The sequence below is a fragment of the Ranitomeya imitator genome, chromosome 8 (genome assembly GCF_032444005.1).
Source record: "Ranitomeya imitator isolate aRanImi1 chromosome 8, aRanImi1.pri, whole genome shotgun sequence".
In the NCBI taxonomy this organism is placed as follows: domain Eukaryota; kingdom Metazoa; phylum Chordata; class Amphibia; order Anura; family Dendrobatidae; genus Ranitomeya; species Ranitomeya imitator.
The window spans coordinates 128,087,019-128,100,692 of NC_091289.1; the positions used below are offsets into that span (position 1 = coordinate 128,087,019).

A 13,674-nucleotide genomic window follows, 5' to 3' on the forward strand; every position below is an offset into this window, starting at 1 on the left:
AAGCCTACAGCCTGCAGTGATCCTCAACCTACTGAACAGCCGCACAGCCAGCTCTTCCCTCTCCTAGTGTATCCTCACCCACCCCCTGCAGACTGTGAGCCCTCGCGGGCAGGGTCCTCCCTCCTTATGTACTCGTGTGCCTTGTTATCTGCTCATGTTTAATGTATTTGTCTATATTTGCCCCGTATTCACATGTAAAGCGCCATGGAATAAATGGCGCTATAAAAATGTATAATAATAATAAAATAATAATAATTTGTGAAGGGGTCTAAGTGCCTATTCGGAGTTCAGAAGATCTCTTTTTTGGGTTTTGTTTTTTCTCCCTCGTCTATAGAAATGGATCCTGTTAAGGTCCAAGCTATTCATGACTGGATCCAACCCACATCTGTGAAGGGTCTTCAAAAATTTTTGGGCTTTGCTAATTTCTATCGCTGTTTCTTTGCCAACTTTTCCAGTGTAGTTAAGCCCCTTACTGATTTGACGAAAAAAGGCGCTGATGTGACGAATTGGTCCTCTGAGGCTGTTGAGGCCTTTCAAGAGCTTAAACGCCGATTTACTTCTGCCCCTGTGTTGCGTCAACCGGATGTTTCTCTTCCTTTTCAGGCTGAGGTCGACGCTTCTGAGATTGGGGCAGGGGCCGTCTTGTCTCAGAGGGAGTCTGATGGTTCTTTGATGAAACCGTGTGCTTTTTTTTCCAGAAAGTTTTCGCCTGCGGAACGCAATTATGATGTCGGCAATCGGGAGTTGTTGGCTATGAAGTGGGCGTTTGAGGAGTGGCGACATTGGCTGGAGGGAGCTAAACACCGTGTTGTGGTCCTGACCGAGCATAAGAATCTGATTTACCTCGAGTCGGCCAAGCGGCTGAATCCTAGACAGGCTCGATGGTCCCTGTTTTTCTCCCGTTTTGATTTTGTGGTCTTGTATCTTCCGGGATCTAAGAATGTTAAGGCTGATGCCCTCTCTAGGAGTTTTTCGCCTGATTCTCCTGGAGTCCTTGAGCCGGTTGGCATTCTTAAGGAGGGGGTGATTCTTTCTGCTATCTCCCCTGATTTGCGCCGGGTGCTTCAGGAATTTCAGGCTGATAGGCCTGACCGCTGTCCTGTGGGGAAGCTGTTTGTTCCTGATAGATGGACAAGTAAGGTAATTTCTGAGGTTCATTGTTCAGTGTTGGCTGGTCATCCTGGGATTTTTGGTACCAGAGATTTGGTTGCTAGGTCCTTTTGGTGGCCTTCCTTGTCTCGCGATGAGCGTGCTTTTGTGCAGTCCTGTGGGATTTGCGCCCGGGCCAAGCCTTGCTGTTCCCGCGCTAGTGGGTTGCTTTTGCCTTTGCCGGTCCCTGAGAGGCCCTGGACGCATATTTCCATGGATTTTATTTCGGATCTTCCTGTTTCCCAGAAGATGTCTGTTATCTGGGTTGTTTGTGACCGGTTCTCTAAAATGGTCCATTTGGTACCTTTGCCTAAGTTGCCTTCCTCCTCAGATCTGGTTCCATTGTTTTTTCAGCATGTGGTTCGTTTGCATGGCATTCCGGAGAATATTGTGTCTGACAGAGGTTCTCAGTTTGTCTCTAGATTTTGGCGGGCCTTTTGTGCTAGGATTTGTCTTTTTCTTCGGCGTTTCATCCTCAGACTAATGGCCAAACTGAGCGAACTAATCAGACCTCGGAGACCTATTTGAGATGCTTTGTGTCTGCTGATCAGGATGATTGGGTGTCTTTCTTGCCGTTGGCCGAGTTTGCCCTTAATAATCTGGCTAGTTCGGCTACTTTGGTTTCACCTTTCTTTTGTAATTTTGGTTTTCATCCTCGTTTTTCTTCTGGGCAGGTTGAGCCTTCTGATTGTCCTGGTGTTGATTCTGTGGTGGACAGGCTGCAACAGATTTGAACTCATGTGGTGGACAATTTGACGTTGTCTCAGGAAAGGGCTCAACGTTTTGCTAACCGGCGTCGGCTGTTGTGAATTCTGTTGTCAAGCTCCCTCCTGTGGTCATGAATGGTACTTCGGCTGGTTCTGTCCATGGGCTTCCTCTGGTGGTTGTGAGTGGGGCTGCGGCTTCTGAGTTTCCTTCCACAGGTGACGAGGTTAATTCGTTAGCTGGCTGCTCTATTTACTCCACTTAGATCATTGCTCCAGGCCACCTGTCAATGTTCCAGTATTGGTCTAGTTCGCTCCTGGATCGTTCTTGTGACCTGTCTTCCCAGCAGAAGCTAAGTTCCTGCTTGTTTTTCTCTTGTTTGCTATTTTTCTGTCCAGCTTGCTATTTTGATTTTTGTCTTGCTTGATGGAAGCTCTGGGACGCAGAGGGGCGCCGCCGCACCGTGAGTCGGTGCGGAGGGTCTTTTTGCACCCTCTGCGTGGTCTTTTTGTAGGTTTTTGTACTGACCGCAAAGTTACCTTTCCTATCCTCTGTCTGTTCAGTAAGTCGGGCCTCTCTTTGCTAAATCTATTTCATCTCTGAGTTTGTAATTTTCATCTTAACTCGCGGTCATTATATGTGGGGGGCTGCCTTTTCCTTTGGGGAGTTTCTCTGAGGCAGGGTAGGCTTTATTTTTCTATCTTCAGGGCTGGCTGGTTCCTAGGGCTGTGGCGGGTTGCGTGGGGAGCATTGGGAGCAATCCACGGCTATTTCTAGTGTGTGTGATAGGATTAGGGATTGCGGTCAGCAGAGTTCCCACGTCCCAGAGCTTGTCCTGTATCATTAGTAACTATCAGGTCATTCCGTGTGCTCTTAACCACCAGGTCCATTATTGTCCTAACCACCAGGTCATAACAGTCGGCGTGTTGGTCCCCGGCTTCGTGTGGGGGATTTGGTTTGGTTGTCTTCTCGTCATGTTCCTATGAAGGTTTCTTCTCCTAAGTTTAAGCCTCGGTTTATTGGTCCTTATAAAATTTCTGAAATTATTAATCCGGTCTCTTTTCGTTTGGCTCTTCCAGCCTCTTTTGCCATTCATAATGTTTTCCATAGCTCTTTGTTGCGGAGATATGTGGTGCTCGTTGTTCCCTCGGTTGACCCTCCTGCCCCGGTGTTGGTTGAGGGAGAGTTGAAATATGAGGTTGAGAAGATTTTGGATTCCGTTTTTCGAGGCGCAGGCTCCAGTATCTTGTCAAGTGGAAGGGTTATGGCCAGGAGGATAATTCTTGGTTGTTGCCTCCGATGTCCATGCTACCGATTTGGTTTGTGCTTTTCACTTGGCTCGTCCTGATCGGCCTGGGGGCTCTGGTGAGGTTTCGGTGACCCCTCCTCAAGGGGGGAGTACTGTTGTGAATTCCGTTCTTGGGCTCCCTCCGGTGGTTGTAAATGGCACTTTTGTGAATTCTGCCCTTGGGCTCCCTCTGGTGGTTTTGAGTGGAACTGCCGCTCCTTGGGTTTAGCTTTAGCAGCTGCTTTCACTAATCGTCTCTCCTGCTCTGCTATTTAACCTGGCTCTAGTCTTCAGCCTATGCCACTTGTCAATGTTCTCTGGCTGGATTCACATCTCTGCTTGGATTCTCCTGGTTTCCTGACCAGTTCTGCAAAGATAAGTTCTGGCTTTGCTCATTTCAGTCCACATGTTGTGGACTTATTGTTCTGTACATTCTATTTTTGTCCAGCTTGTCATTCTGCATTTTTTCTGTTAGCTGGAAGCTCTGGGAAGCAGATTTACCCTCCACACCTTTAGTCAGGTGTGGAGATTTTGTAAACTCTGTGTGGATTGTTTTGTAGTTTTTATACTGACCGCACAGTATCCTTTCCTGTCCTATCTATCAAGCTAGACTGGCCTCCTATGCTATAATCTGATTTAATCTCTGCATATGTTATTTTCCCCTCCTCTCACCGTCAATATTTGTGGGGGGCTATCTTTCCTTTGGGGATTTTCTCTGAGGCAAGATAGGTTTCCTGTTTCCATCTTTAGGGGAAGTTAGATCTTAGGCTGTGCCGAGGGGTCTAGGGAGCGTCAGGTACCCCCCACGGCTATTTCTAGTTGCGCTGCTAGGTTCAGGGTCTGCGGTCAGTACAGATACCACCTCCTTCAGAGCTTGTCTCATGTTGTTCCTAAACCACCAGATCATAACAGTGGCTGACTAAATACTTTTTTCCCCTACTGTATGCCTGTCTGCGAGGAAATATCCAATGCCCTAGGCATGTGATCAGCCTCTTAAGATATATTAATTAAGATGTACTTTGTTCGTTGGACAACCCCTTTAAGTTTGTTTACATATGAAAAGGTTTAGCATTATATTTGACGATAAGGAAAAACTTCCTCAATTGTAGATTTTCTTTTAATAAATATCAAGCTTGGCCCACGACTTTGTCCAAGTTTTTAATTTAAGGCCCTCTGCGTATTTGAGTTTGACATCAGTTAGTGAAGTGAGATTATTGAATTATCTGCCATATTATGTAATATTGGTTGATCCATTCAAAAAAAGTTTAAGAAGGACCTGCATACCTTTTTTGGAAAGTATAACATTACAGGTTATGGGTATTAAATTCTGTGATGGGGCGTTGATCCAGGGAACTAGACTACCTGCTGTAAATGGAGTTGGGAAGGATTTTTTACCTTAAAAAGCTTCTGCACACAACCGCACTTTAGGTCAGAGTGCGATCCGATAAAATATCAGATCATATTCGGATCAACGTTGCTGTATGGGGCTACGCACACGTCAGATTTTTTCCTCAGATAGAACTGGTCAGAGTGAAAAATGCAGTGCGCTGAGTAGGACCCGAATGTAAGTCAATGAGTCCATGGAAACCATTCCACCTCCAAGAGAATCCAATCACACTATGCTGGCATTCTGATGAAACTTTGATCAAAGTTTGATTAAAGTGTAATTTGCATCTTCGGCCAAATTCATTCAGAAAATACTGTTGTGTGCCCCTAACCTAATTTGGGCAATTAGCAGCCATTTCATGGGTTTTTGCCTTCCTCAAAATCAGTGTTCCCCAACTCCAGTCCTGAAGAGCCACCAACAGGTCTGTTTACAGGATTTCCTTAGTATTTCACAAGTGATGGAATGCCTGCTTGTGCAGGTGATGCAATTATCACTTTTGGCTCTTGAGGACCGGAGTTGGGGAACACTGCTCTAGAGCAATATCAATGGTTGGGGCTGAACTATATAGACTTCAACCCTAAAAAAACTTTGAAATTATGAAACAAGCTGACTCTCCGCCTGTAACACATAAAAGCTTTCACAGATCTGTCTCAAAGCCTATTATAACTACAATGCCATGATTCAGCCATCACTACAAACCTAAAAGAACCAGCAGCGAGTCACTACATCTCATGTGAGCAGTGACCATTGCAAGACATAACGCTGGTTTCTTTATAAAAAAAAATTCTCCTTGATGAACTGCAAAATACGTTGGTGTGATGAGGGACAGTTTAGGAACATTAGCACTGCACTTGAGTTACAATCAATTCAGTTGGGACCAGATTTAGAATCAGTTATGAGACGAAACACAATAGAGCTGATCTGACTAAATACCCAAGCCATCACCATGGGATATTGGACCGTCTAATATAATTAGAACAGGAGTAGGATATAACAAACATATACGTGAATTAATTTTCCTGTCCTGGGATAAATCTATGGAAATTTCAATACTATATGTCAACATGTGTGAGATGGAAATAGATTATTTACATACATTAGGCTAAGTAGTGAAATTATAGTTAAAATATTTCTCGAGACAGATCTATAGAGACTTTCCTGTGTTACAGGAGGAGAGTGGATTAATATGTAGGAGACATATCTATTCTATGTAATGTAATTTGACTGCCTGCTACACATGGCAAAGAGCAATAATTCCTCTTAATCTGGCCTAGACATTTCTTTTACATAACCGTTTAGGAGACATCATGGGGGGTAATAGTAATCAAGGCAGTGCACTTCTTGGGATAATGCAATAGTTATGCAATAGTCACATTTTTCCTCTATGAAATATCATTTTTTAACGCAACTGATAATGACGGTTAATTTTTATAACTAGTATCCCTCCAGAAATATAAAGTTTTTTTCTCAAATTAATAACTTTTGTTTTCTCTTTTAGGCTGAAGAGACGAAGTGGTGTCAATTATGATGGAGCTGCCACAAATGATTTTAATCAGGGCTTGTGCACACTACTGATTTTCTTGGAGAAATGCTATCCGTGGGTTTCACAGAGAGCATTAATACCAGCTACCTCATAGGGCACGTCTGATTTTTTTCCTTGGACCAAGTGCTCCGCGGAAAAATTGGAGACATGTCTGATTTTGATTTGTGGGGTCTGGGATCAAAATTGGCAATGCAAGTCTATGGGATGAGATCCGAGTGTGGTCTGATTTTGACGGATTGACTTAAAGGGGAAGGTGGAAAAACTTTTCTTTCTCTCTCCATGTCTGAGAAAAACTGATGCCACGTTGATCAACGTATGATCAGAATAATCGGTCCATTTTTCAGGTATGTGGAGACATCGGTCACATGTGAAACTACCCTTAAAGGAAATATGTCAGTACAAAATGACCATTCAAACCAAGTACAGATGCTTGGTGCAAGCTTGGCTGCATGTCCAAACAAAATAGTGCACCTTGCCACCTATCTCCACCCTTCTATTCCTTGATTGATAACATTGGCTTTATAGGTGCCAGACAAGGGGCAGAAAAAGATGGAAAACAAATAGGTGGGAATGTGAACTATTTGTCACACTAAGAGCACCTGTGCTTGGTTTAGACTGATATTTTGTGCAAAGGTTTAAAATGATATTTCTTTGTGAAGTTAAGGAAACAGTAATTCAATGCTCTCTACAATAAAAGACTTAACCCATTTACCTGAAAGTGACGTGTCAGAAGTGTTTTGCGATCTTCTTCAATCTGCCTAAATTTGGACCTAAGACCCTTCATCTGTGTCTCCATCTTCTGCACATACTGATAATCTCTCTGCGTGCGCAAGTTTAACACTTCTATTGATTGTGACATGTTCTGCACCTGGAAATTTGAAATATCATATCAAATAATGTCATATTAATATAAGGTGACGTTTGTAATTTTTAACAAACCAATTTATGCAAAGTAAAGCTGACAATACAGTTTAACAAAATGTACAAGATATACATAACTAAATTGAATGAGCTTACATTTTAGAAAACTTGAATTTAATTTATTGATTGACAAAGGTTAGTCTACGAATGCAAGAGAGCAGTTTGCTATTAGTAGCACATGGTGGTATTTTACCTTGAGAGCCACATTCTGCTCTGAGAAATGGTCACGAGCCACATTCTATGCAAAGAAATCCTAGGAGCCATATCTACAGTGTAAAGCAGGAAACAAGAGGTTGTAGAGTTCCTTGACTAATTCTTCAGCGGTCAGAAGCACTACTGACCATCAGGTCAATGACAATACGCTGCCAGGATCGGGGTTAAAATGCAAGGATTAGAGTTATCTCTGTTCCTGGAAGATGCCAATGTAAAACAGCCAATACCCGCTGTGTAGAGAAAGCTCTCCTTCAGCATGCTCCAGTCGATGGTATAGGTGTTCCGACAGGCATTTGTGCTTGTGATGTCACCAGTGTCACTAACCTCCGGATAAAGAAGTAAGTGGAGACTGAATAATCTTTTAAGACTATCTAGATGACTTTTGACCATTACTGTATATTAACTGTCTCTGCAACCAACTCGCAGTTGCCGGTTTGCAAGAACCCTCGCTCGGTCTGTGTACCCCACATTGCAGTATAAGCAAGGACTACACTTAACGTAAGCCCTCTTTAATTAGAAATTAAAATGTGGGACTTTTATTTTAGAAACATATTTTTTAATGTTCTTCTCATAATCTTTAAATGTCCATAAACATCCATTTAGATTGTACACCATACGGTGACTAATGATTGACATGATAAAAGGACCTTAGTTTGTATGCAATGAATGTTCCGTCTTCCTAATCCATGAATGACAGCCGGCGGAATTAGAGGTCATTCCCATGTGTCCATACGGAGAGACTGATTTCTACAATGTGAATATTATTAATGCTCGATATAATCAGCTCAGTTTAGTTTTTGTTCAACTGCTGTAAATAATGTAATGTATTCTCACCTGTTCCCTAATTTCTGAGGTCAGAGAAACTAGAATTACCGTCACCCAACTGTCTGTAAAGCAGCTGCGCCAGAAAACAGAAACACCTGAGCTGCAAGTACATTTTAACTATTTACAGAATTTGAATATCCAAACATTTAATTTTGTTTTCACTGCAGGAAACTTTGTTTCTATGGATAAGTTGAGAACAACATGGCTACTAGAAACATTTGGTAAAATCAACAATTCTTATTGCATTTTTTTTTTGCATATAATTATATTACATTTTAATTATGAAAATAAAATTAACAAACATAGAAACAGATGGGAGACCTCATTATCCAAAACAAAATAACAACTGACCATGAGCAACTTGTTAGGCCAAGATTCAGTGGTGAAATTGACAACTGTACAAAAACCTCTTGCTTGACAAACAGTTTTTTGCATAGATTTTGGAGGGTTCTAAGTCCTTTTTTCAGGAGCACATACTACAATACGTGATTCATTTTTTTGGTGCATGTGAATTGAGTTTTGTAATACTATATTCACTTACAATGTACTGTCACCCTCCATCGTGAAAATCCATAACGAAAATACATTAAGAAAAAGCAGCTGTAAATGAAGTAGATGATTGGCTAATTGTCTTGAGTATTAGGATCCAAAATACATATCAGGCATTTTAACCCCTTCACCCGAAGCCTGCTTTCACCTTCCTAACCAGGCCATTTTTTTCAATTCTGACCACTGTCAATTTATGAGGTCATAACTCTGGAACGCTTCAATGGATCCCACTGACTCTGAGACTGTTCTTTCGTGACATATTAGTGATAGTGGTAAAATATATTTGATATGACTTACATTTATTTGTGAAAAAATTTGAAATTTGGTGAAAATTTTGAAAATGTTGCAATTTTCAAATTTTTATTTTTATACCGTTTAAATCAGAGAGTTATGTTACACAAAATAGTTAATAAATAACATTTCCCACATATCTACTTTACATCAGCACAATTTTGAAACATAATCTTTTCATGTTAGGAAGTTATAAGGGTTAAAAGCATACCAGTGATTTCTCATTTTTACAACAAAATTTACAAAACCAGTTTTTTTAATGACCACATCACATTTGAAGTGACTTTAACCCCTTCCCGACCTTTGACGCATACGCTGCGTCATGAAAGTCGGTGCCATTCCGACCCATGACGCAGCATATGCGTCATGGTTTGATCGCGTTCCTGCGGGTCGGGTGACCGGGGTCAATGAAATGTCACCCGACCCGCAGGTACGTGAGGACCTCTAGTTGACCCCAGGGGGGGTGGCTTTGCCCCCCCCGTGGCCACGATCGCTCCTGTGCCCTCTGTTTCACCCCCCTCCAGCTCTGATTGGAGAAAGCGTCCATGTGACGCTTTCACTCCAATCAGCGGTGGAGGGGCGGAGTGAAACATGTCTGACATCACTCTCCAGCTTCATCCCTTCCGTGGAAGCTGGAGAGTGAGGTCCCTGCGTGCCGCACCCGCCGCCGCCACTGCCTGATCGCCGCTGCCCGCTGCCAGATCGCCGCCGCCCGCTGCTAGATCGCCCCCTGCTGCCTGATCGCCGCTGCTGCCGCCTTCCGGTACTCCACCCTCTGCCTCCCTCTCCCCCCACCATCCGATCCCCCCCGCCATCCGTTAACCCCTGCACTCCCTCCTATGCCCCAGAAATCAGCCCCCTGCCCAGTGATCACCCAGGCTCCTACATCTCCCCTGCCCCCTCCTTCCCCCCCTCTCGCTCCTGACAGCCACCTTCTGACCCCCCCCGTGATCACCCACCCCAGTGATCACTCTGATCACCCCCTGCACCCCTGATCAACCCCCTTCCTGCTGCTGCTGGCTCCTGCATTACCTCAGGCCCCTTCGCTTGACTGCTCCCCCGTGCCCCACTGATCGCCGCCTGTCCGCCTTCCCATCCACTGATCGCCACCTGTCCGCCTTCTGGTACTCCCTCCTCTGCCTCCCGCTCCCCCAACCGTCCGATCCCCCCCTGCCATCCGTTAACCCCTCCACTCCCTCCCACACCCCAGAAATCAGCCCCCTGCCCTGTGATCACCCTTCCTTGCTGCAGGCTCCTACATCTCCCCTGCCCCCTCCTTCCCCCCGCTCCTGACATCCACCTTCTGCCCCCCCCGTGATTACCCGCCCCAGTGATCACTCTGATCACCCCCTGCCCCCCTGATCACCCCCCCACTGCTGCTGCTGCCTCCTGCATCTCCTCAGGCCCCTTCGCCTGACAGCTCCCCCGTGCCCCGCTGATCGTCGCCTGTCCTCCTTCCGGTCTGCTGATCGCCGCCTGTCCGCCTTCCGGTACTCCCCCTCTCTGCCTCCCGCTCCCCCCGCCGTCCGATCCCCCCTCCCGACCGCCACTCCCTCCCACGCCCCGGAAATCACCCCCTTGCCCAGTGATCACCCTTCCCTGCTGCAGGCTCCTACATCTCTCCTGCCCCCACATTTCCTCCGCACCTGACAGCCACCTCCTGCCCCCCCCAGTGATCACCCGCCCCAGTGATCACCCTGATCACCCACCCCCACCTCCCCCCCGCGCTGCTGCTGCCGGCTCCTGCGTCTCCTCAGGCCCCTTCGCCTGACAGCTCCCCCGCGCCCCGCTTATCGCTCCCGCATGATCGCTCCCGCGCCCTGCTGATCGCTCCCGCGTGATCGCTCCCGCGCCCTGCTGATCGCTCCCGCGTGATCGCTCCCGCACCCTGCTGATCGCTCCCGCGTGATCGCTCCCGTGCCCTGCTGATCGCTCCCGCGTGATCGCTCCCGCGCCCTGCTGATCGCTCCCGCGTGATCGCTCCCGCGCCCTGCTGATCGCTCCCGCGTGATCGCTCCCGCGCCCTGCTGATCGCTCCCGCGTGATCGCTACCGCGTGATCGCTCCCGCTCCCGCGTGATCGCTCCCGCGTGATCGCTCCCCCGCCCTGCTGATCGCTCCCGCGTGATCGCTCCCGCGCCCTGCTGATCGCTCCCGCGTGATCGCTCCCGCGTGATCGCTCCCGCGCCCTGCTGATCGCTCCCGCGTGATCGCTCCCGCACCCTGCTGATCGCTCCCGCGTGATCGCTCCCGTGCCCTGCTGATCGCTCCCGCGTGATCGCTCCCGCACCCTGCTGATCGCTCCCGCACCCTGCTGATCGCTCCCGCGTGATCGCTCCCGCGCCCTGCTGATCGCTCCCGCGTGATCGCTCCCGCGCCCTGCTGATCGCTCCCGCGTGATCGCTACCGCGTGATCGCTCCTGCTCCCGCGTGATCGCTCCCGCGTGATCGCTCCCCCGCCCTGCTGATCGCTCCCGCGTGATCGCTCCCGCGCCCTGCTGATCGCTCCCGCGTGATCGCTCCCGCGTGATCGCTCCCGCGCCCTGCTGATCGCTCCCGCGTGATCGCTCCCGCGCCCTGCTGATCGCTCCCGCGTGATCGCTCCCGCGCCCTGCTGATCGCTCCCGCGTGATCGCTCCCGCGCCCTGCTGATCGCTCCCGCGTGATCGCTCCCGCGCCCTGCTGATCGCTCCCACGCCCTGCTGATCGCTCCCGCGTGATCGCTTCCGCGCCCTGCTGATCGCTCCCGCGTGATCGCTCCCGCGCCCTGCTGATCGCTCCCGCGTGATCGCTTCCGCGCCCTGCTGATCGCTCCCGCGTGATCGCTCCCGCGCCCTGCTGATCGCTCCCGCGCCCTGCTGATTGCTCCCGCGTGATCGCTCCCGCACCCTGCTGATCGCTCCCACACCCTGCTGATCGCTCCCACGTGATCGCTCCCGCGCCCTGCTGATCGCTCCCGCGTGATCGCTCCCGCGCCCTGCTGATCGCTCCCGCGCCCTGCTGATCACTCCCGCGTGATCGCTCCCGCGCCCTGCTGATCGCTCCCGCGTGATCGCTCCCGCGCCCTGCTGATCGCTCCCGCGTTATCGCTCCCGCGCCCTGCTGATCGCTCCCGCGTGATCGCTCCCGCGCCCTGCTGATCGCTCCCGCGCCCTGCTGATCGCTGCCGCGTGATCGCTCCCATGCCCTGCTGATCGCTCCCACGCCCTGCTGATCGCTCCCGCGCCCTGCTGATCGCTCCCGCGTGATCGCTCCCGCGCCCTGCTGATCGCTCCCACGTGATCGCTCCCGCGCCCTGCTGATCGCTCCCGCGTGATCGCTCCCGCGCCCTGCTGATCGCTCCCGCGTGATCGCTCCCGCGCCCTGCTGATCGCTCCCGCGTGATCGCTCCCGCGCCCTGCTGATCGCTCCCGCGTGATCGTTCCCGCGTGATCGCTCCCGCGCCCTGCTGATCGCTCCCGCGTGATCGCTCCCGCGCCCTGCTGATCGCTCCCGCGTGATCGCTCCCGCGCCCTGCTGATCGCTCCCGCGTGATCGCTCCCGCGCCCTGCTGATCGCTCCCGCGTGATCGCTCCCGCGCCCTGCTGATCGCTCCCACGCCCTGCTGATCGCTCCCGCGTGATCGCTTTCGCGCCCTGCTGATCGCTCCCGCGTTATCGCTCCCGCGCCCTGCTGATCGCTCCCGCGTGATCGCTCCCGCGCCCTGCTGATCGCTCCCGCGCCCTGCTGATCGCTGCCGCGTGATCGCTCCCATGCCCTGCTGATCGCTCCCACGCCCTGCTGATCGCTCCCGCGTGATCGCTCCCGTGCCCTGCTGATCGCTCCCGTGCCCTGCTGATCGCTCCCCTTACTGCTGCTGCCGGCTCCTGCATCTCCTCAGCCCCCCACACCTGAAAGCCCCCTCCTGCAGTAAAGTTTCACAAAACACTCACACATACACACACGCACACTAATAAAGCTTAGTTTTTTTACACGCACGCACACACAATGTCCCGCTCGTCCCAGTCACAAAGGCTGTACTCGGCAGAGGAGGCATATTCTTTTATTGCCTCCGAAGCTGATAGTGAGGGAGAGGACCCTACCTTTCTCTATTCCTCCCACTCTTCCTCCTCCAGTGACACGGACTCGCCACCACCACGAAGTCGCAGGACGAGAAATCGTCCGCAGCCCAGGGAAGAAGAGCCGGAGCCCAGGGAAGAAGAGTCGGAGGCCGGGGGAGAAGACCCACAACCAAGTGTGAGTAACCCCCAACCTAGTGCTAGTCACGCCCAACCTAGCACTAGTACCCCCACCTGGACCCCCGTCCCTGAAAATTTTGCTCCACGGATTCCTGATTTCATTCCCCAATCAGGAATCCAATTTGAGACTGCCAACCTCAGGGAAATAGACTTTTTCAAAGTCTATTTCTCGGAGTCAATCGTCAGTCTCATGGTGGAGCAAACAAACTTATATGCCCTGCAATTTTTTGCCCAAAACCCAGTTTCATCATTTTCTGCTTGGAGTCCCGTTGACTCTGCAGAAATGTTGAAATATTGGGGACTGGTCCTTCACATGGGAATTGTGAAGAAACCAGAACTTCGCCAATACTGGAGTACTGATATTTTATATCAAACTCCAATATATGGCATGGTTATGATTCGCAAGCGTTTTGAGGCGATTCATAAATTTCTCCACTTTAGGGACAACACGGACATCCTTCCCCACGATGACCCGAATTTTGATAGACTGTTCAAAATTCGGCCGGTCATCGAACACTTCAGCAACATGTTTGCTGAAGTGTACATTCCCCAAAGGGAAATTTGTG

The 13,674-nt window shown here is 49.4% G+C and overlaps 1 protein-coding gene across 2 annotated transcripts in view; it reads right to left on the bottom strand.

Annotated features, from left to right (window-relative positions):
• OLFM3 (olfactomedin 3) overlaps positions 1-13,674 on the bottom strand; it is a 405,674-nt gene that overhangs the window by 50,364 nt on the left and 341,636 nt on the right. For both annotated transcript variants that reach the window (XM_069737372.1, XM_069737371.1), the window contains exon 3: positions 6,785-6,940. In XM_069737372.1, coding sequence (XP_069593473.1) covers positions 6,785-6,940 — 156 coding nt within the window. The remainder of the gene's footprint in view (positions 1-6,784; positions 6,941-13,674) is intronic.